This window comes from Neoarius graeffei, chromosome 17, assembly GCF_027579695.1.
Source record: "Neoarius graeffei isolate fNeoGra1 chromosome 17, fNeoGra1.pri, whole genome shotgun sequence".
In the NCBI taxonomy this organism is placed as follows: domain Eukaryota; kingdom Metazoa; phylum Chordata; class Actinopteri; order Siluriformes; family Ariidae; genus Neoarius; species Neoarius graeffei.
The window spans coordinates 62,978,258-63,002,218 of NC_083585.1; the positions used below are offsets into that span (position 1 = coordinate 62,978,258).

General features: G+C 45.2%; 1 protein-coding gene across 1 annotated transcript in view; it reads left to right on the plus strand.

Annotated features, from left to right (window-relative positions):
- Positions 1-15,678: 15,678 nt before the first annotated feature.
- Positions 15,679-23,961, plus strand: part of LOC132864407 (tripartite motif-containing protein 16-like) — a 34,983-nt gene continuing 26,700 nt past the window's right edge. The window contains exon 1 of the mRNA XM_060897826.1: positions 15,679-16,278. Coding sequence (XP_060753809.1) covers positions 15,679-16,278 — 600 coding nt within the window. The remainder of the gene's footprint in view (positions 16,279-23,961) is intronic.

Here is a 23,961-nt window from a genome sequence, read left to right on the forward strand (position 1 = left end):
AGGTCTGTCCAGCTTCCTCCTCCGCCAGCGGATCCAACTCACCACCAGGTGGTGATCAGTTGACAACTCAGCCCCTCTCTTCACCCGAGTGTCCAAGACATAGGGTCGGAGATCAGATGACACGACTACAAAGTCGATCATCGACCTCCGACCTAAGGTGTCCTGGTGCCACGTGCACTTATGGACACCCCTATGCTCGAACATGGTGTTCGTTATGGACAAACTGTGACTAGCACAGAAGTCCAATAACAAAACACCACTCGGGTTCAGATCGGGGAGGCCGTTCCTCCCAACCACGCCCCTCCAGGTGTCACTGTCATCGCCCACGTGAGCATTGAAGTCCCCCAGTAGCACAATGGAGTCCCCAGTCTGAGCACCCCTCAGTACCTCTCCCAGGGACTCCAAGAAGGCCGGATACTCTATACTGCTATTTGGCCCGTAGGCACAAACAACAGCAAGAGCCCTCTCCCCAATCCGAAGGCGCAGAGAGGCGACCCTCTCGTTCACTGGGGTAAACTCCAACACATGGCGGCTGAGCTGGGGAGCTATAAGGAAGCCCACACCAGCCCGCCGCTGCTCACCACGGGCGACTCCAGAGAAGTGGAAAGTCCAGCCCCTCTCGAGGAGCTGGGTTCCAGAGCCCAAGCTGTGCGTGGAGGTGAGCCCGACTATCTCTAGCCGGTACCTCTCAACCTCCCGCACAAGCTCAGGCTCCTTCCCCCCCAGTGAAGTGACATTCCATGTCCCAACAGCCAGCCGCTGTGTCCGGGGATCAGGTCGTCGAGGCCCCTGCCTTCGACTGCCACCCAATCCACACTGCACCAAACCCCTACTGCTACCTCTGTGGGTGGTGAACCCACAGGAGGTCGGGCCCACGTCACCTCTTCGGGCTGAGCCCGGCCGGGCCCCATGGGCAAAGGCCCAGCCACCAAGCGCTCGCATACTAGCCCCAACCCCGGGCCTGGCTCCAGGGTGGGGCCCCGGCTGCGTCCTACCGGGCGACGTCACGGTCCTGGATTTTTTCTCCATAGGGGTTTTTTGGTGAACTGCTCTTGGTCTGGCCTGTCACCTAGGACCTGTCTGCCTTGGGAAACCCTAACAGGGGCATAATGCCCCCGACAACATAGCTCCTAGGATCATTCAAGCACACAAACCCCTCCACCACAATAAGGTGGCAGTTCTAGGAGGGGTCTATAAAGTGTAATATAGTATAATTATTTTAAAGTGTGTTAAAAGTGTTAGCGTGAAAGCGTCATCTCATTATCTCTAGCCGCTTTATCCTGTTCTACAGGGTCGCAGGCAAGCTGGAGCCTATCCCAGCTGACTACGGGCGGAAGGCGGGGTTCACCCTGGACAAGCTGCTGCAGCAGTTGTTGGTTTGGGACCAGACACACCAGGGTCAGTAGACGTTGAGCCAGCTTGCCCTCTCTCCTCCAACTGCACTGTGGGATGGACAGTTCTGATGCGTCTGTGCAGGTTTGTGGTGGAACCTGCTCTTACTGTTATTTTCATTTTACAGTGAAGGCACTCTGCTCTGCTATTCCCAATATCTTTAAACTGCAACCAGATGCTGCTTCGTTTATGGGTGTCAGTCATATTTACGTGTTTTTGCGCCGCACTCGCGCTGTCCTCCTCACCGCTGTCTACTGTCTCACTCACTGACGGGGACGGACAGACGCTCCACCTGACTGTCGCGTCTGTCCCCCTCTCTGTTTTCACATAATGGTATGATCCTATATCCTCACATGTGATTGGCCACAAGGCCGCCATGCTGCCAATCAAAACAAAGTTCTGTCGTGAGCAGAGCTGAGCCACTGAGAGTGAGAGCTGAGCAGAGAAAGGGAAAAAAAAAGTGTTGAGTCGGCTCTCACTCGATGGGAGTCGGCTCTTCTGATTCACTACAAAGCTTTTGCGCATGACACATCACTAGCTGCAATCAATATCCATTCCCTTTGAGTGTAGGAATGCCGACACTTGTTGCTCCACGGAGTTGCTGCCCAGTTCATCAGATTCTCCCTCCCTTGTCACTGCTTTTGCATCTGACCTGGGTTTAATCTGAATCCCAGTGACGATGACGTCCTTCATCCTGGTGTCCTGTTCCAGTTCAGCAACTCTGCTTTCCAGGTGGGCGGTACGCCGCCGGTCCTTCTCGGCGTTCTGCAGCCTGAGCGACTTCACTTCCGTCACCAGGTCCATGATGGCTTTCTGTTGTTTAATAACAGAAACTTCCTCCACCAGAAAGTTGAGTGACTGTTTAATGTCCTCGCCTTCCTCAGCTGTAAAGTTCTTTTTTTGGAGGCATAATTCACCAATAAAGCCATCCAATTCATTAAAATGTTTGGAGAGTCGTTTCCTCGCCTCGCTGCCTTTCTGAAGTTTCCCGCCAGAGGAATTTTACTCGGCAAATTGCCTGCGACCCTGTAGAAGGATAAAGCGGCTAGAGATAATGAGATGAGATGAATGTATCTGAATTCTGATTGGTGGTTGTTATATTATTCAGTCCCCCCAGGATTCCGCGGGCCTTTTTTGTGATTGTTGCGGGCTAAAATGTCTGATGTTGTGGGGTTTTTCCAAAAAATTGCGATGAAAGTTGCAGTGTTTTTTAGGTTTTTGTTGCGATTACATTGCGGGAGGAAGTGAAAGTTGCGAGAAATTGTTGCGATTTTCTCTTTTTGTGATTAAAATTGAGTGATATGTTAAATATTAAGTTATTACTGAAAAACTATTGATTAAAAGAACAAAGACACTGAGAAATGGTCCTATAAACAACTTTACTAATATAAAAGATTACCAGGACTACAAAAATGCAGAAAATTTACTTATCCAAATGCACCTGTTGGTTCAAAAGTTAAAGTGCGGAGAACCTCACAGCACAACATGAAGTTACCTTAAAATATAATATAAATGCCTCAGCTTTCATGTAAGAAAAAAACTATTAATACTAGTACTGTGTGCAGGCAGTCTCTCCTGAAGACTAAATTAAACAATAATTATAAACTAATAAAATAAATGGCTCAGGCTTCATAGAAGAAAAAAAAAACAATTTGAACAGAATCTCACAGTATGATGCTGAAGCTGCCTAAACAATGGAAAATAAAATACCATTTTGGCAAAAATGTTGGCATCCATTAATTTCTTGTATTAAGTAAATAATAATGTAAAGTGCACACAGTGCTTCACTGTAAACATCACACACTTTCAGTAACAGAATTTAAAGGAACAGTCCACCGTACTTCCATAATGAAATGTTCTTTTCTGAATTGAGACAAGCTGATCCGTACCTCTCCGAGCTTTGCGCGACCTCCCAGTCAGTCAGACGCGCTGTTACTCCTGTTTACTCCTGTTAGCAATGTAGCGAGGCTCAGTATGGCCAACGATATTTTTGGGGGCTGTAGTTAGATGCGACCAAACTCTTCCACGTTTTTCCTGTTTACATAGGTTTATATGACCAGTGACATAAAACAAAGTTCAGTTACGCAAATTGAAACGTGGTGATTTTCTATACTATGGAAAGTCCGCACTATAATGACAGGCGTACTAACACCTTCTGCGCGCTTCAACAGCATTGATACTTTCACTCAGGAGTAAACAGGAGTGACAGCGCATCTGACTGACTGGGAGGTCACGCAAAGCTCGGAGAGGTACGGATCAGCTCGTCTCAATTCAGAAAAGAACATATTTCGTTATGAAAGTACGGTGGATTGTTCCTTTAAGCCTACATAAACACTGACTCGCACATGCAGTGTTGCCAGATACTGCTGACGTTTTCCAGCCCAAAATATGTTCAAAATCTGCCAAAATGCACTTGAAACCGCCCAATCTGGCAACACTGGAAGTAAGGCGGAAGGTAGTTTGTTGACGTCACCTCAAGACGACGCCAACGATTGGTCAAATTTGCAGGAAAGTTGTGGTGATTGGATATAATTGCAGCACCGCCCTGAATTCGGGGGGATTGGTTGAATTTGTGTTGAAGTTGCAAATCACAACATCGCGAAATCCTGGAGGGTCTGAATACCTTGTTACCTTTCTTTGCCTTTACTCTCACAGGAACGATGGCGAGGACACTACCTGTACCCCCGGCCCCAGTCTGCGAGCCTGCGTCCCCAGCATCCACGAATCCACTGACAACGGTTTGCTCTTCCCTTGGAAACTCCTCTTTTGGCTCCTCCTTTGAAGCCTCTTCATTTGGTAAGTCTTTAGGTTTCTGTCTTATGTGTAAGAGCGTAGGGTGTGTTGCTGAACATATCTGACAGGTCTTCTTTTCTTCACAGGCCTTACTCATATGTCCACCTTTTAAGACAACTGAAGCAAAGTCCTTTGCTCTTAAGGAACTCAAGCTTTTCCTTGTGCAGCGTTTTTTGAAGTTTCTTGCACTGTTCCATGGTATGATCTCCCTGACAGAAGATACAGGGTTTTATGAAGGCCTTGTTCACATTTGTTCCCTTCTCCTGAGCTTTCTTGTTCCCAGCACTAGCAGCACCTTTCTCGGCTTTCTGCGCTGTTACTTCGGTGGCTAGTGTTGTGATGTTTTTCTTTCCATTTGACTTTTCTGTCTGGCGTTTTGTTTGCCCTGAGATTTCGCCGAACACAGGGTGTGATGCCATCTCGGCCTGTATGTTGACAAACGCCACTACATCTTTGAACCTCGTCCTACGATCTTACTTTTTCTGAATGTCTATGGCGACACTCCTGAATCTCTCTCTCAGCCTGTATGGGAGCTTTGTGATGATCATGCGCATGTTAGCAGCATTTTCCATCTCTTCTAAGTACTCCAGATCTGCCATTGCATTATTACAGCTTGTTAGAAAGAGGGCGTAGGATTCAAGTGCCTTGGTGTCATCTGTTTTAATGGTGGGCCAGTTTAAAGCCTTGTCAAGGTATGCCATGGATATCTTATATTTATCACCAAATCGTTCCCTTAGAAGTCTACTGGCTTCAGGGTAGCCCTGATCTGGGCAGGCCTAGACATTAAGCATTTACCACTGGTGGCCCATTGGGCCAGTGGAATTGAAAAGTTACTGGCCCAAATGGAAAACGTGGTGGCCTGAATGCGTGCGGTGCCCGCATTCAGGCCACCACATTTCATACAGTTCATAATACACTATGATCATTGATTTTTGGCTAGAAAAGTAGACTTTAGGGGTACATGTTGTTGCCGAGCGCAGTAAGGCTGAAAATTTTTGCAGAACATCCCCAAGGCACATCATTGTAGGAGGCAATAATCTCCTCATCTCTGTACAAAGTAGTGTCACTTTTTCATGACCCCCCATAAATTCATAGCCCCCCTCCCTATAAATAATGACCGCCCCCTAAAATTAAAAAGAGCCTTCTCAAGATTATCACAACTTATATTTTGATTTTGTACCTGAAAACAATACTGACAAAAGACAGTAACTCGGTCTAAATTACCAGCAATGGACTCAAAAACAGTCAAATCAAATTGAAATAAATATATAAAAAGTTTTTGCTTCTGAAAATGTGCACTGCACTGAAATAGCAATAAAGTCAATTTAAGGTTTATAGTTTAGTGCAATAGCTTTCTTCTTCCACACTCTCATCTAAAATGCCAGGGCTCTACATTAACTTTTGAAACCGCTTGTCCTGTCAGGCAAGTTGAAAGGAAATTTCCTTGTCCAAATGTGAAGTTGACTTGTCCGAAGAAATATTTGAGAAACAAAACAAAACCACAAACTATTTGTAACCCAATCTTTATGGCATTTGTTTCCGAATTCACAACATATGCATAATATCTATGAATCAAAAGTAATCAATACTTGATATACTGAGGCAAAAGTTCAAAAATATAGTAAAACAGACTGATTGATGCCATAATTCACCAATTATTCTGCTGAAGTTCAGAAGCAATATATCCCAATAGAATAGAAATTATTAACATAAAATTAAGAACAAAATAACTATACTATGAGATCCAGAAACACTAACCATTATATACACACAGATCAGTACTCTGCAGTTCAGTAACAAATATCACAAAAAGTCACATTATCATAAAATTTATGACTTGATATCACTAGTTTGGACAAGAGAAACAAGCAACAATGCTATAAATAAAAACAACTGATAAAATTGACTGATTAATACTGTAAATCACTGATTATTATACACTGAAATCTAGTTATCAAATGACAAGACAATATATCTTATGAAAACCTCCACACCTCTATTGACTCACAGGTGAATGGATACAAATAAAGTTTCTATTCATCTGTCAACCCTTGAGTTCTGCTCCATCAATTGGACTCCATCAATCATTAATTTATTTTGAGAAACTGAAAACCAGAAAATTAAAATTATATATATATTTTCATTTTTAAATTATTAATTTTGAATATATATCCTCCACTGATTAATTGTTGTCTAATTATTCAGTGTGGCTCCTGTATGGTATTTAATGGTCAAAAAAATATAATTTCAAATAATCCATAATTTTATATCTAAATTATAGAGCCCTATGTTTCAAATCCCTAAACTCCCATTACTAATTAGTTAATTAATACAGCCGGTAACCTAATTAGCAGCCATTTGACAGCTTGGTGTTTCCTAGATAACTTTCCCCACTCCTACCTCACTCCCTGTCAATCCACACGCACGCAGGCGCACATTCCCCGCCAGCACACGCTCGGCTATATAATGAACACCATCAACAACAATTCAAAGATTTTGAAATTACCACACACTCAACGTAAATATACAGTTGAATAATTTTCCCGCCAACAGAAATGTCAACAAATCCACGTGTATGACACGATTAAAACCAATCATACACGACCGTTTACTTCTCAGCTCAAATACACGAAGCGGTATTGGCCGGTTTCGCAAGTGGAATATTGTGCATGCGCACATCGCTCTTTCCGAATAGAAACCTCCAGCGATTCATCAAAACAATATGTCAAGTGAGATGCTTCGGAAATCATGTGAATAAGCTGATAAATTTGATATGTAACCTGAATATCAGCGTATTTTGGCACTTGTCCAATCGGACAAGTAACTGAGACGATGAACTTGTTCGACAAGTATTACTTGTCCCGGACAAGCGAACAACCGTTAATGTCGAGCCCTGATTATGCGTGCACATCCTGCTGCCATGGTGTCACTAAGTGTGTCCCGATGGCCATCTGAGACTTTGGTAAACTCCGCTCTTCTCTCCTCGATCTGGCGCTCGACCAAAATGACGCTTCCGAACAGCGCCGAATATCTCCGACGATGCACGAAGATGACACACTCCTGCCGCGGAGCGGAGCGTGACGTAAACAAAGATGACGGACCTCGTATCCAAAAGGTGCAATTTATGAACAATTTCTTCACAATTCTGGGTAAAATATGAGTAATAAAATGTGTTAATTTGTATCGAAAACATACTGGCCCGCCCGGGCCACTGTTTGGCCAAATTTAGTGGCCCGAACTGGCCCGAAAGACGTAAAAAATGCCGCCGGGCCATCGGGCAAGTGCTAATGTCGAGCCCTGCTGGGTCCATGTGAAAGCAGCTGCGCACTAAGTCATTAGGCTGTCCATTTGTGTGCTGTTCTAGGTAGTAAAGCCGGTCTTTGCTATTTTCAGTCTCGCTCTCAACACTGTGTTCGAAGGCTCTCATGAAGAGACGGAATTCTAACAGATCTCCCTTGAAAACAGGAATGTTCGGCGATGGCAATGTAGAGAGCCTTTGTTGCTTTATTAGGCTTTCAGTGATGTCATTTTTGCGTTGCATGACGATAACCAGATTCTCTGTATTCACAGAATTGTCTAATGAGTTGACGGGAGCTTGTATCGCATCTGCATCTCTTCCACTTGTGTGGCTATGCTGAGTGCTACTACTGGCTACACCACTCTTACTGCGGCTGACATCACGATTCCTTAGACATTAGTACATCCACTCTACTACTTCTGGTTCTGCCTGACACCTCTGAACCTCCATATTTTCTTAGCACAGCTAATTGCACATCATTTGCAGCAAGCCCTGCTTGTAGCTCCAACTCTTCCTTTTCAACCTTGAGCTGTAGTTCGTGTTCTTCTAAAGTCTGTCTTCTTCTCAATGCAGCTGACTTGGCTAACAGAGTGGTTCTTTCTAATTCTACCTATAAGCGTTCGGCACGAGCTGACGATGTTGCAGAAGTAGTAGAGACAGACTTAGACTTTCTATACTTCTTAGATGTGACTGACACACTATCTTCAGGATGTATCTCATCACTAACCTTGTTAGCCTCTTCTTGGCGTAGTATCGCATCCTGTATCCATGTATTCACTTCTTGCACAAATTCTCTGTGCTCACTATTTCTTGGCACAAACCAATCCCTTTGATCTGTGTTCATGTTCTCTAGGCATTCAATCTGGCAGAAGAGGTCTTTAACGTGCTCATTTATTTTACTGAATTCCTTTATCAGTGTTTCATATTTGGCCAACAAGTCCCTTTCTATAATTTTCACATTTGCATCATCATCCATTAGAGCATGCATTTCGTTCTTTTTCTCAGTGAGTTGGCCTAGTATGGCTCTTCTTGAGCTTATTTTCATTTGCAGATTATGTTCCAGTGCTTTTCTTGTTGGTTTAACCATTCGCTTTTCCTCAGTTAGGCTTTCAGTTAGGTTTACCGTGGCTTCTGTTCCTGTCTCAGTCATGATTGCTTTGATGGTCAGTCGTTCCAGTTTTTACGGGGTTCCACTTGCAACAGACACAAAGCAGAGAAGATGAGACTCGTTGGAATTGTTAGCTAACTATCCACCTGGTACTCATAAGCCACGAACACTGCACCTAATCAGTCCCCCAAGGATTCCGCGGGCCTTTTTTGTAATTGTTGCGGGCTAAAATGTCTGATGTTGCGGGGGGGTTTTCCAAAAAATTGTGATGAAAGTTGCAGTGTTTTTTAGGTTTTTGTTGCGATTACATTGCGGGAGGAAGTGAAAGTTGCGAGAAATTGTTGCGATTTTCTCTTTTTGTGATTAAAATTGAGTGATATGTTAAATATTAAGTTATTACTGAAAAACTATTGATTAAAAAAAGACACTGAGAAATGGTCCTATAAACAACTTTACCAATATAAAAGATTACCAGGACTACAAAAATGCAGAAAAATAGGCTTTACTTATCCAAATGCACCTGTTGGTTCAAAAGTTAAAGTGCAGAGAACCTCACAGCACAACATGAAGTTACCTTAAAATATAATATAAATGCCTCAGCTTTCATGTAAGAAAAAAAACTATTAATACTAGTGCTGTGTGCAGGCAGTCTCTCCTGAAGACTAAATTAAACAATAATTATAAACTAATAAAATAAATGGCTCAGGCTTCATAGAAGAAAAAAAAGCAATTTGAACAGAATCTCACAGTATGATACTGAAGCTGCCTAAACAATGGAAAATAAAATACCATTTTGGCAAAAATGTTGGCACCCATTAATTTCTTGTATAAAGTAAAAAAAAAAAAGTGCTCGCAGTCCTTCACTGTAAACATAACACACTTTCAGTAACAGAATTTAAGCCTATATAAACACTGACTCGCACATGCTGCTTCTCTTGAACGTATACACGGAAGTAAGGCGTAAGGTAGTTTGTCGACCTCACCTCAAGACAACGCCAACGATTGGTCAAATTTGCGGGAAAGTTGCGGTGATTGGATATAATTGCAATACCGCCCTGAATTCGCGGGGATTGGGTGAATTTGTGTTGAAGTTGCAAATCGCAACACCGCGAAATCCTGGAGGGTCTGATATATGCTTAATTAGTCAAATTAAAGTGTACTTTGTTTGTATTATAGTACACTTTAGAAATTAGTACACTAAGTACACTTTAGAAATTGCACATAACTTTCACTTAAAGTATATTTTTAATATAATATATTTCTAAAAGTGTAATCTAGTATAATTATTTTAAAGTGTGTTAAAAGTGTTAGTGTGATGTTAGTATACTTTTTATATATTTACAAAAAGTACAATTTGTGTACGTACATTTTCAATATACTATTAAAAATATGAATATACTTTAGATACAATAAAGTACTTTTTTTTCGCCACGGTAGGCAGCTTCAGCATCATACTCTGAGATTCTGTTCAAATTGGGTTTTTTTTTCTTCTATGAAGCCTGAGCCATTTATTTTATTAGTTTATAATTATTGTTTAATTTAGTCTTCAGGAGAGACTGCCTGCACACACTACTAGTATTAATAGTTTTTTTTTTTTCTTACATGAAAACTGAGGCATTTATATTATATTTTAAGGTAACTTCATGTTGTGCTGTGAGGTTCTCTGCACTTTAACTTTTGAACCAACAGGTGCATTTGGATAAGTAAAACCTATTTTTCTGCATTTTTGTAGTCCTGGTAATCTTTTATATTGGTAAAGTTGTTTATAGGACCATTTCTCAGTGTCTGTTTTTTTAATCAATAGTTTTTCAGTAATAACTTAATATTTAACATATCACTCAATTTTAATCACAAAGAGAAAATTGCAACAATTTCTCACAACTTTCACTTCCTCCTGCAATGTAATCGCAACAAAAACCTAAAAAACACCGCAACTCTCATTGCAATTTTTTGGAAAACCCGCCGCAACATCAGACATTTTAGCCCGCAACAATCACAAAAAAGGCCCGCGGAATCCTGGGGGGACTGATCTGTGGTCTGTACAACGGAGCAACATGTTGTCTTTTCCCCATTCAGTGGATCCCCTGGCTGGATAACTGTTGCATGCTGGGAGGCCCCGCCTCTGACAGAGAGCCGCGTGAGATGACAGAAAACAGCGCAGTGTTTTATTCAGTCAATGGGTCAAGCTAATACTCTGGCGACTTCCCTGTGTAGATTAACAATGCGTAAATGCCAAAATCGCAGTAAAAAAAATTAGTTCATTTTCATTTAGCATACAATAAGTTGGTATATCGAATATCGTGACAGGCCTACTCTCACCTAGTGAGGGGAAAAGATATTGCTTGGTGATTGTTGATATATTCTCCAAGTGGATAGAAGTTTTCCCTACAGCAAAAAAGGACTCAGGCCCTGTCCACATGGCAACGGATTCAGGTGACTCCAATACAATTGCTTATCGTTTAGGCCTGGCGTCCACACGGCACCAGCGTTTTGGGTGCCCAAAACGCAATCTTTTTGAGAACGGGTTCCAGAGTGGAAACATCTGGCAACGTTGCCGTTGCGAAGTCATCTGGATGAGTAGAACGGATTTGTTTACGATGATGTCACAACCACATGACTGAGTGCTTCACGCCGGGTAGAAGTGTAATGAACTCGATGCGAGTTGTCAACAAATCCTATAACTTGGTTCATGAAACGCGCTTACAAAATATTTTCACTGTGAATATTTATTGTGTAATGGTGCAAAGTGAGAGAGCGAGAGAGACTCTGCCCTTAGGGCAGAGTCAATCCCGCCAGCAAAAATAGGGAAAAAAGGAGCGATCTCACCTCTTCAGATGATGGTTTAAGTCCTACAATACATTCCTCAAAAAGGGCGTAGAAGAGCAAATTAATCCATCAACGTGTAGCATTCAATTTATTCCGGACCATTAAAGACGCCGCCTTCCGCGTAGAATCATACGTCATCCTCGCCGCCATATTGGATAGGTCAAAGCGGAGAATAAAGATTAGCTGCGTTTAACTGTACCAACAGGTTTGCCGTCCAAACGAGATCACATGGGATTACCTTTCACAGGTGAGACTGGAAAAATACTTTTCATTGTATTTGGTCATTATAATGTAATTTTACGAACAGATTTTCCTGACTTTGTGGCTAATATGAAGTCTCGCGCATAATAGTTTATGCGCATGCGTCCTTACTTCTTCTATTGTTCTGGTGTCTCCGAAGGGACCGTCTTACAGCGCCCCTAGAGGTGTGGCATGTGTATTGCATCGTTTTCAGCAAGCGTTGCATTGCCATATGGACCTGATATTTTACTGATCGTTGCCCATTTGGACGCGATATATTTTTAAATAACATCTCATTGCCGTTGTTGTGTGGATGTAGCCTAAGACATCATTTATCAGCCACCTACAATGCAATCCTTGGCACACTTCCCAGACAACTGAATGCACACCAAAATCCAGTTGTTTTCAGTGACTCACAGGAGGACAGAGAGAATCAGCATTCCATTGATCACCTTAATGGGCAATCCATTGATCACCCTAACGACTCTCGAGGTCATTCACATTCAGCCCCCAGTGACCCACACCAACAGGATGACTCAAATGCCGCTTTTCCACTACAAACGCGGCTGAGTCGGGCTGAGCCGTGCCGTGCTGAGTTGTGCTGAGTCGAGCTGAGCGGGGCTATTGGAGTTGCATTTCGACTACAACCGCGCTGAACCATGCTGGCTGGAAGTGGGTGGACACATTGGGTGGAGTTAGCGAAAGTGGGTGGACGTCACGTGATGTCGTTAAGCGGCGCAAACAGTGACATCAGTGACCTTTTAAGCAGTAGTCTCACAACCCGGATAGTAAACAATAAACATGGAGGACATTGAGTCGTTAGTGTTGCTGGTCTTGGTGCTGTGGCTTGTTGTCACTGACAACGCCAACAGATACTGGCAAGAGCGTATAGATGAGGTGAGGCGCATAAGGCTTCAGAAATTCTCGTAATTCGTAATTATTCTTCTTCCGGGTTTGCGGTGTTTACAGATCCCAGCGTGCTCGCGGGGCGTGTGTGGGCATGTGAGGACACTCCTCCTCACCAATCAGTGCACAGGGGAGTGTCTGCTCACGCCCCCAGCCTCACTCAGCTTGGTTTGGCTCGCTTCAGCCCTACTCCAAAACCGTGCGAGTTTTGGGTGCTAAGCAGGGCTGAAGCGAGCTGAGTCGTGCTGTTCTGAGGTAGTCGAAATGCGAGCCGTGTAGGGCTGAAGCGAGCTGAAAAAGGGTAGTGGAAAAGGGCCAAAAGACACCTTAGATGAGCTTTTCATCCATGAGAGGATAAATACCTGAGACTCCCTACTAGTCAGACAGAAGTGAAGAAGCCTTTCGGATGAGAGGTGAAACGTCTTCAAGAATCTTCAAGCAAGTCCAGTTGCTCTCTTTTACCACCCACAGTTACCATGACCTGGATGACTGAGAATCTTCACAAACTGAGCAAATCCTGTGCTGAAACAGGACTAGGGTGGATAAAGGTCCTACCGATAGTATTAATGCAGATGAGAATGAGAGAAAAACCAAAGCATGGTTTGAGTCCCTTTGAGATATTGTTTGGAAGACCCCCAAACACAGGGATAGGTCCCATTACACCAGGATGCCCTGACCTTTCCTTATGTGATGTTGAATTACTGTGCAACCATCTCTTCTGCTCTGAATAATATTCACAAACAGGTGAGATCAGCCTTACCAGTCCCGGTGCTGGGACCACTGCATGACCTGAAACCTGGTGATGGAGTGGTGATAAAGGACTTCAGAGGGACGAAGTGGAACAAGCCCAGGTGGGCGAGACCATCCCAAGTCCTGCTCACCACACAGTCAGCTGTAAAAGTGGACAAGAGAGCCACGTGGGTACACACCAGTCACTGCAGAAGAGTACCTGAACCAACAGACAAGCAGCACAAGGAGGCCCTGGTACAGGACAGACAGCATTCAAGAAGCCCTCAGGGGGCCTCGTCGCACCGTGAGTGGACACTCTGCTATCAAGAGCCCCTTTGGGGGACCAACGAACAACGACACATCGACACACACAGCCACACGACAGACTGTGCATTCCAAAGCATTCTTCATTCTGTACCCAATTGTGAACCTCATACATGGTATAAGTAGTATTTGCTAGTTTGTCCAGTGACGGAGATTAATGCACGTATTACAGGAGCAGTGTCTGACACCACAGGTACTCCAGGGGGCAGACTTCTCAGCTGGAAAAATAAGATAGAAAGAGATCAAACTGTTAACTGGGTTTATGACATATTGACTGATAATACCAATCACATGGTGATCGCTGAAAGAATCCATTCTGACTACACATACACTAGCGTATGATACCTAGCTGATTTAGGGGACAGGACTAAGTGGCTTAGGTGTAGAGACTTCTGTAGAAAACACCCAATACCACGTAGTTCATTAACTGACTACTGCCACAGACTGGACAGTAACCAGTAGGTGAACCCTGTATGACAGTATTATAGATTTAATGTTCTCATTTACATGATAAAAGGGGGAATTGTAGAGTAAATTTTAGTGTCACACTGTCTTGTAATTTTCCTTTTCACTGAGCATTTCCTCTTCAAGGACTAACGATTCAGAACATTCAGCACCACAACATGTTAATCTTATCATGCTCGTTATGTGCGTAGCAGATGTGCGTACAAACCAGCGATTAGAGAAGATCCAATCAGTTTTAGAGCTGATCACGCTCCGGCATGTAATTGCAATAGATGTAATGCAATAGATGTCTCCTTTTTATCTAGTAAAGAGTATATATAGATTTGAGAACAAAGGGACGGTATGAGTGGTGTGCTGAACCCTTATCACTATGTGTCTGTTTCTGCAATAAACCTTCTTTAACTTACAAAAGGACGAGACTGGGGTGGCACGGTGGTGTAGTGGTTAGCGCTGTTGCCTCACAGCAAGAAGGTCCGGGTTCGAGCCCCGTGGCCGGCGAGGGCCTTTCTGTGTGGAGTTTGCATGTTCTCCCCGTGTCCGCGTGGGTTTCCTCCGGGTGCTCCGGTTTCCCCCACAGTCCAGAGACATGCAGGTTAGGTTAACTGGTGACTCTAAATTGACCGTAGGTGTGAATGTGAGTGTGAATGGTTGTCTGTGTCTATGTGTCAGCCCTGTGATGACCTGGCGACTTGTCCAGGGTGTACCCCGCCTCTCGCCCGTAGTCAGCTGGGATAGGCTCCAGCTTGCCTGCGACCCTGTAGAACAGGATAAAGCGGCTAGAGATAATGAGATGAGATGAGGACGAGACTGGTGTTGGTGTTTGTCATTTTTCAACGATGTGTGTTGGAAAGATCTTCAGGAGCAGCATCAGGGTCATTTCTGAATTTAATTTTAGTATAATGTGTTATGGATGTGAAGAAGTCGTCAGGAAATTAGATGAGAAATTTTTATTTTTTAATTTTTAACTTTGATCAAAAGCACTTCCACTGTTGAGGTATTTATAGATTTATTTTTAGACTGTACTTACACACACACTTTTCCCTTTCTGCTTTTTCATTTTATCCTTGGGCATTTTTTTTAATCATTTTATTTTTACTGCTTGACCATTCTGTAGTTTATTAGATTATTATGGTTTCAGAATGGGATCAGAAATTTAAACAGAATGTAAGTAAACTGTGCAAATATTACAACAAATTCAATATAAAATTTTTTAATTACAATTATAGATAATGGATCGATGGATGGATGGTCAGATCAATTAATCACTTCAGAATCCTGTTCATGAGAGAGAGAGAGAGAGAGAGAGAGAGAGAGATGTGGTCATTGTTCACTTGAACTATCACTGGTAAGATTGTTCAAGTCTATACGCCCTGTAGGAAATACACACACACACACCGTTTCAAATCCCTTCACACTGAATGGCAATTTGCTAACATAGCCAGGCCCCTACTTACACATTACAAAAAAGGAGCCCTCTCTTTAAAGCCACGCCCACTCTCTCTGCCACACAGAACACACACAACCAGGAAGTTCATTTCAGAGAAAACGAAACTCAGCAGAGAGTTCAGAGTCTTTCTCTCTCTCTCAGTACAGGAAAATGGCAGAGGCTGGTATTTCAGTAGATCAGTTATCAGTGGATCAGTTCAGCTGTCCAGTGTGTCTGGATCTCCTGAAGGATCCTGTGACTATTCACTGTGGACACAGTTACTGTAAGGTGTGTATTAATGGCTGCTGGAATCAGGAGGATGTGAAGGGCGTCTACAGCTGCCCCCAGTGCAGAGTGACTTTCACCCCAAGGCCTGTTCTGTGCAGGAACAACATGCTGGCTGAAGTGGTGGAGAAACTGAAGAAGACTGAACTCCAAGCTGCTTCTCCTGCTCACTGTTACGCTGGACCTGGAGATGTGGAGTGTGATTTCTGCACTGGGAGAAAATACAAAGCTGTCAAGTCCTGTCTGGTGTGTCTGGCCTCCTATTGTGAAGCTCATCTTAAACCTCACTATCAGTCTCCTGCCTTTAAGAAACACAAGTTAGTTGAAACCTGTGCAGAGCTCCAAGAGAAGATCTGCTCTGAACACGACAAACTGATCGAGATCTTCTGTCGTACTGACCAAAGCTTCATCTGTTATTTGTGTACGATGGATGAACATAAAGGTCATGAAACAGTTTCAACTAAAGCAGAAAGAAATGAAAAACAGGTGAGAACTGGACATCATTCTTCTTTTCCAAGTCATTTTATACAAATTCTATTTCTAATCTAATTTCTATTCAGTGGATTTAATTGGTTCTCTGTCATTCTCTGTGAAGTAAATTTTTATTTCCAGTCCAACAGTAATATGTAAAGAAATGTTAAAGAGGTCAGACCAGTCAGTCTGCTTTAAACACCCAACACCCTCCTTCCAGCATTTTACAGCTAAAGTGCTCACGTGACTGTGTTAAAGCTCTGTAACTGGAGATCATATTTCATAACATTTAATGATCTACAGGTTAAAAAAAAATCTTTATCTTTCTGAATGTGGAAATTGGGTGTGGTTGTCTTCCAGTGGAATTGGGTGTGGTTTTGAATGTACACACACCACCTTAAAGAAGTAAACCTGACTATGACCTCCTGTGGGTTCACCACCCACAGAGGTAGCAGTAGGGGACTGGTGCAGTGTGGATTGGGTGGCAGTCGAAGGCAGGGGCCTCGACGACCTGATCCCCGGACACAGCGGCTAGCTGTTGGGACATGGAATGTCACTTCACTGGGGGGGAAAGAGCCTGAGCTTGTGCGGGAGGTTGAGAGGTACCGGCTAGAGATAGTCGGGCTCACCTCCATGCACAGCTTGGGCTCTGGACCCTAGCTCCTCGAGAGGGGTTGGACTTTCCACTTCTCTGGAGTCGCCCATGGTGAGCAGCGGCGGGCTGGTGTGGGCTTGCTTATAGCTCCCCAGCTCAGCCGCCATGTGTTGGAGTTTACCCCAGTGAACGAGAGGGTCGCCTCTCTGCGCCTTCGGATTGGGGAGAGGGCTCTTGCTGTTTGTGCCTACGGGCCAAATAGCAGTATAGAGTATCTGGCCTTCTTGGAGTCCCTGGGAGAGGTACTGAAGGGTGCTCAGACTGGGGACTCCATTGTGTTACTGGGGGACTTCAATGCTCACGTGGGTGACGACAGTGACACCTGGAGGGGCGTGGTTGGGAGGAACGGCCTCCCCGATCTGAACCCGAGTGGTGTTTTGTTATTGGACTTCTGTGCTAGTCACGGTTTGTCCATAACGAACACCATGTTCGAGCATAGGGGTGTCCATAAGTGCACGTGGCACCAGGACACCTTAGGTCAGAGGTCGATGATAGACTTTGTTGTGGTTTCATCTGATCTCCGGCCATATGTCTTGGACACTCGGGTGAAGAGAGGGGCTGAGCTGTCAACTGATCACCACCTGGTGGTGAGTTGGATCCGCTGGCGGAGGAGGAAGCTGGACAGACCTGGCAGGCCCAAACGTATGGTGAGGGTCTGTTGGGAACGTCTGGCCGAGCACTCTGTTGGGGAGGTCTTTAACTCCCACCTCCGGGAGAGCTTTTCCCAGCTTCCGAGGGAGGCGGGGGACATTTGAGTCTGAGTGGACCATGTTCTCTACCTCCATTGTGGACGCAGCTGTTCGGAGCTGTGGCCGCAAGGTTTCTGGTGCCTGTCGTGGCGGCAATCCCCGAACCCGGTGGTGGACACCGGAAGTAAGGGATGCTGTCAAGCTGAAGAAGGAGTCCTATCAGGCCATGTTGACCTCTGGGACCCCTGAGGCAGCTGACAGGTATCGGCAGGCCAGGCGTGCTGCAGCTCGGGCAGTTGCAGAGGCAAAAACTCGGAACTGGGAGGAGTTTGGGGAGGCCATGGAGAAGGACTCTCGGTCGGCCTCGAAGAAATTCTGGCAAACCATCCGGCGCCTCAGGAGGGGGAAGCAGTACTCTGCCAACACTGTTTACAGTGCAGGTGGGGAGCTGTTGACCTCGACTGGGGACATTGTCGGGTGGTGGAAGGAATACTTTGAGGATCTCCTCAGTCCCACCGTCATGTCTTCCATTGAGGAGACTGAGGCTGATGACTCAGAGTTGGACTCGTCCATTACCCAAGCCGAAGTCACTGAGGTGGTTTGCAAGCTCCTCGGTGGCAAGGCACCGGGGGTGGATGAGATCCGCCCTGAGTATCTCAAGTCTCTGGATGTTGTGGGGCTGTCTTGGTTGACACGCCTCTGCAACATCACGTGGCGGTCGGGGACAGTGCCTCTGGAGTGGCAGACTGGGGTGGTGGTCCCTCTTTTTAAGAAAGGGGACCGGAGAGTGTTCTCCAATTATAGGGGAATCACACTTCTCAGCCTCCCGGGGAAAGTTTACTCTAGGGTACTGGAGAGGAGAATTCGACCAATAGTTGAACCTCGGATCCAGGAGGAACAATGCGGTTTTCGTCCTGGTCGCGGAACACTGGACCAGCTCTATACCCTTCATAGGGTGCTCGAGGGTTCATGGGAGTTTGCCCAACCAGTCCACATGTGCTTTGTGGATCTGGAGAAGGCATTCGACCGTGTCCCTCATGGTATTCTGTAGGGGGTGCTTCGGGAGTATGGGGTTTGGGGCTCTTTGCTAAGGGCTGTCCGGTCCCTGTACGAACGGAGCAGGAGTCTGGTTCGCATTGCCGGCAGTAAGTCAGACCTGTTCCCAGTGCATGTTGGACTCCGGCAGGGCTGCCCTTTGTCACCGGTTCTGTTCATAATTTTTATGGACAGAATTTCTAGGTGCAGCCAGGGGCCGGAAGGAATCCTGTTTGGGAACCACAGGATTTCATCTCTGCTTTTTGCGGATGATGTTGTCCTGTTGGCTTCTTCAAGCCAGGACCTCCAGCATGCACTGGGGCGGTTTGCAGTTGAGTGTGAAGCGGCTGGGATGAGAATCTGCACCTCCAAGTCCGAGGCCATGGTTCTCGACCAGAAAAGGGTGGCTTGCCCTCTCCAGGTTGGTGGAGAAGTCCTGCCTCAAGTGGAGGAGTTTAAGTATCTCGGGATCTTGTTCACGAGTGAGGGAAGGATGGAGCGCGAGATCGACAGGCGGATCGGTGCAGCTTCCGCAGTGATGCGGTCGCTTTACCGGTCCGTCGTGGTGAAGAAGGAGCTGAGCCAAAAGGCGAAGCTCTCAATTTACCGGTCGATCTATGTTCCGACTCTCACCTATGGTCATGAGCTTTGGGTAATGACTGAAAGAACAAGATCGCGGATACAAGCGGCTGAAATGAGTTTCCTTCGCAGGGTGGCTGGGCGCTCCCTTAGAGATAGGGTGAGAAGCACAGTCACTCGGGAGGAGCTCGGAGTAGAGCCGCTGCTCCTCCACATCGAGAGGAACCAGCTGAGGTGGCTCGGGCATCTTTTTCGGATGCCTCCTGGACGCCTCCCTGGGGAGGTGTTCCAGGCATGTCCCCCCAGGAGGAGGCCCCGGGGAAGACCCAGGACACGCTGGAGGGACTGTCTCTTGGCTGGCCTGGGAACGCCTCGGTGTTCTTCCCGAGGAGCTGACCAAGGTGTCTGGGAAGAGGCAAGTTTGGGCTGGGAAGATGTGCACTGTGCATGTCTCCCCCCTCTAAACTCACTGAGAAATAAAAGGGAACAGTGATGACGCGCACTGCTCTCAGATCAGTCGTCTTCTTCTGTCAGGTTTTATGGCAGTTTACAAGCAAAGTGTATTACCGCCATCTACTGGACTGAGGTGCAATCAAATGGATGTCATTTCAAAGAAAAATTGAATAAAATGGAAAAACAACACAAAACAACAAACTAAATCCTATTTGCTAATTTTGTTTCTTTGATAAATGTTATCATAGCACAAGTGATGTTTTCTGATCTTGGCTCACCTAGTAAGCAGAGGTGGAAAGAGTACTAAAATATTATACTCAAGTACAAGTACTGTTACCCTGATGAAATTTTACTTAAGTACAAGTAAAGTTACCAGACAAAAAATCTACTCAAGTAAAAAGTAGATCATTTAAAATGTACTTGGAGTAAAAGTAAAACGTTACTTTTAACTATGGGTGTTTTCTGCCTCCATTGTGTTGTGCAAAAATGAAAAAGAAGAGGAAACAAGGATATATGTACATCTCAACCCAGATGTTTTATTTAAAGGAAGTGTATCAAATTGAATGCTTAGGATAATGCTGCATTAAAACTGAGACAAACAAAAAAGGTCAATACACACAATCATGTCGTTTACATCGCCCTGACCACACACAAAGCATTGTACACGAAACATGAAAGTGAAATGTTGCACCAAAATCTCGTAGCTTGCCTGTGTGCACTGTGTGTTATTGAACAATTCAATTCAAACATTATTTGTTTTGCTTAGTATTCCTTTCTGGCCTGTTGGATGTAGAATGGTAGGAGGACTGATCACGTCAGGTTGGCGAGCTAACTTGCTTGCATGATTAGCCAACCGAATAACAGACTAGTTACCGTTATGTTACAGTACCAACAGTTTGCTACTTCAACATTAGCAATGCCATCCACTATTTTTGGAATATAACCAGCCTATTGTCGGTTTTACTATGGAAAGGAAACATTATGATCAGGGGTGCAGATACGTTTTTTTGAACTGGGGGGGACAAAGCTGCCAGCAAACCAACCCCGATATGCCTGTCAAACTTGTTGTGGGTAACCATAGCAACCTAGCTCGAGCTCGCAACCTGTGCAGTCTGCGCAGCTCAACCAACCGAATATCAGTCTTTGTTTTGTTTTATGTGAGTTGTTGCAACTATGTATGTACTGCTGTGCACCTCAATAAACCAAATGGTAATTAGTCTTTTGTTTTTTCCGTGAGGTTTTCCTTATGCAAAGAAAGACAGCATAGATGTTTTTTCCTCCCTATAAGTGGAGGGGGGGGACCGAACGAGGTGAATTTAAATTTGGGTGGGACGAATCCCACCCGTCCCACCCTCTATCTGCGCCCGTGATTATGATGCCAATGACAATACTTACCTCAACATGCTTGCGCAGATTAGACGTCGAATTTTTGTATGCCGCAATGGTTGTCTTCTTGGGCACACATAATCTGCATTGCATACTGAAACTGTCACCCCTTTTCTCTATGAAGCTGAAGTGATCACGTATGTAGGGCCAGGGGTGCACTTCATTACTGGAAGAAATTGCGTTTTCTGCAGGGTCGTCCACCACAGGTTCCTCGGTCTCCTCCATGTCCGCAGGGGCGCTTTATCAACACCCATGGCCCAGGGGCTAGGCCCCTCATAGGCTACCTGTCAACCCTACCCTTACCGTTGGCCAGGAAAACACTCTTATTTTATTTGCAATACGTGTGAGCATTTACAGTGTAAGCGCGTAATTAGCCTAGAAGCCTACGATAGGTTACGTTTGGCTCAGCGTAGCTGCGCAAGGCCCACGCTCACATCGCTCAACACATCCGACCACAGAGGGAGAGAAGAACGTGCGCATTATCATTACAGAGCCGGTTCTGATTATTACCACGGACAGGACAGTGATACTGCGTAACTTTCACGCAGGGGCATGGCCAGAGATAACCACACAAACTTGTGTGCGCTATAATGTAGACCTATGTGTTGTAAACATAAAACACACACACCTACAGACAAGTCCTTTTAAAAAATAAAATACATAAAAATAGCTCGGCGGCATGAAAACAAACATTCACTGCAAGTCAAGGTACTTGGCTCGGCGGCCACATGAAACATAAACACCATGGACAGCGGCCAAACTCCTAACTCTACAGACCGAAATACACGAAACCGAGTCCTACTAGGGTCTATTTTACCGATCTATGTTCAAGCATCATGCAAGTCTTCCTTCTCCTTGAATAAGACTGTGCATTCAACTGCCTTTTTGAGATGACTGCATCGAAATACCACTTGCAACAATATTTCACGCACTCCATCAAGAAAAAAGTTAAACATGATGAACACGGGCATACTGTTTTGAGCATACGATTTTTTAAAAAGAAACTAGCGACATCAAAGTCCTTCAATAAACCCATCCTTTAGCGCAAATGAACTTAACCTAGTTCAAAGCATGACGCTAGCAGTAGCTGCATAAGGCAAAATCATGTGGGCCTTTCGTCAACAACAAGCCACGGTGGGCAAACATTAATAATCAAGCGTCCTTACCTTAAAACGTTGTCTTGACCACAGAACTTCTCAAGTATTTCACTTAAATCCACATGGGTTAACAACACACCCAACACAGCTAGCGAGAAATGTGGATCTGCGCTAGCTTTGTATTGCTATTCCCCTCAGTATGCTTACTCTGTTTGCTGCCCGAACTGTGAACATTATAGGCTACAATCTTTTCATCAATTTCTTCAGTAGATGCCGTTTTAGACATTTTATTATTCCCATCGAAATATGCTATTATACTAACAGGATTATAACTCAAATCACACGACATGTATTCAAATCACAACTGATTTATTTTACTGTTGGACAGATCATAACATATCTAGCCTAGCTGCACATAGCCTAGCTGCTGGTAGGCTGAAAACTGATAAATAGCTGATATTCTGAACAGATTGGTGATCCTTATCTTAAAGTCTGTGACTTTAGGCAACGATTCTATCATTACCTGCATCTCTCTCTTTTTTTCCTTTTATGCGCCCCGCTAATATGTGAACGCTTCATCTTTCAAAGCCTCTAAATTTGTGTCTCTGTAGTCTGCAGTCTTTGGCACGCTTTCGTGCGTGACGTTACATTTTGTTACATTTTATTCTGGTACAGTTGTGGGTGTTCGTTTCACAAACCACATCCACCATGTCTCTTACAGCAGGCTACTGTGCGCTCATTTATTTCTAACCTTATTTCTATCCGTACATTAATGTAGGCCCACGATTCCGACAGTTTATTATTTTATTAATATTACAAGGCCCTTGATTGGCTGTGGCCCAGGGGCTTGAGCCCCCCGAAGCCCCCCCCTTAAAGCGCCGGTGCATGTCCGCCATCGTCTGTGTGAGACGCGCGCGCGCGACAACTGTCCTTCCCATGATTCATTTCCAGAACGCATTTCCCCTTCTCCGTTTTAGCCTTTTTTTTATTTATTTATTTATTTTTTTACTCAGTAACGGTTGTGATGTAAAATGTACCGAAGTACACTACTTAAAAGAAAACATACTTAAGTAAAAGTACACTGTGGCAGCGGGGGCGTGGTCAAGCGCCGGTCTGTGACAGGAGGGCGGAGTTGGGGAAGGTAAGTGGCAGAATCGCTTCACCTGAGTGTGATTAACCTATGTTTTGTGTGTGTTCTCCCCAGTAAACCGCGCCCTACTTAAGGAGGGAGAGGGAGAGCGGCGGGGAGTCAGGGAGAGGAGACGACAGTCTGCGTGTGCGCGAGTCAGTCTCCGAGTGTTCACTTTAATTGTTAGGCTGAAAAGTTTGGCAATAAACCATTTTGCATCCTGATCTCTGTCCTGCCGTCTTCTGTGCTCCACCCACACGTTGAACCCGCTACAGTGGTGCAGAAACCTGGGAAGGTGGAGCACCGGTTCTGCAGCCCCATGGAATCCTCCCCGTTCGCGGACTTGGTCCACGCCCTCGCCACGGCTCAGCAGGAAGACCGAGAGGCGTTCCGGCGGCTCCTCGCGTCAGCGGGGTCCACCAGCGCCCCAGCCGTGGGCCCATCTCCCATCACCTTGACTAAGATGGGCCCGCAGGATGACCCCGAGGCGTTCATCACGTTATTTGAGCAGGTCGCCGAAGCCTCGGGGTGGCCGATGGAGCAGCGCGCGGCGCGCCTCCTCTCCCTCCTGACAGGAGAGGCGCAGTTAGCCGCACTACAGCTCCCCGCCGACCACCGGCTGGCCTACGCCGACCTTCGCCGGGCTGTCCTCCAGCGCGTGGGGCGCACGCCGGA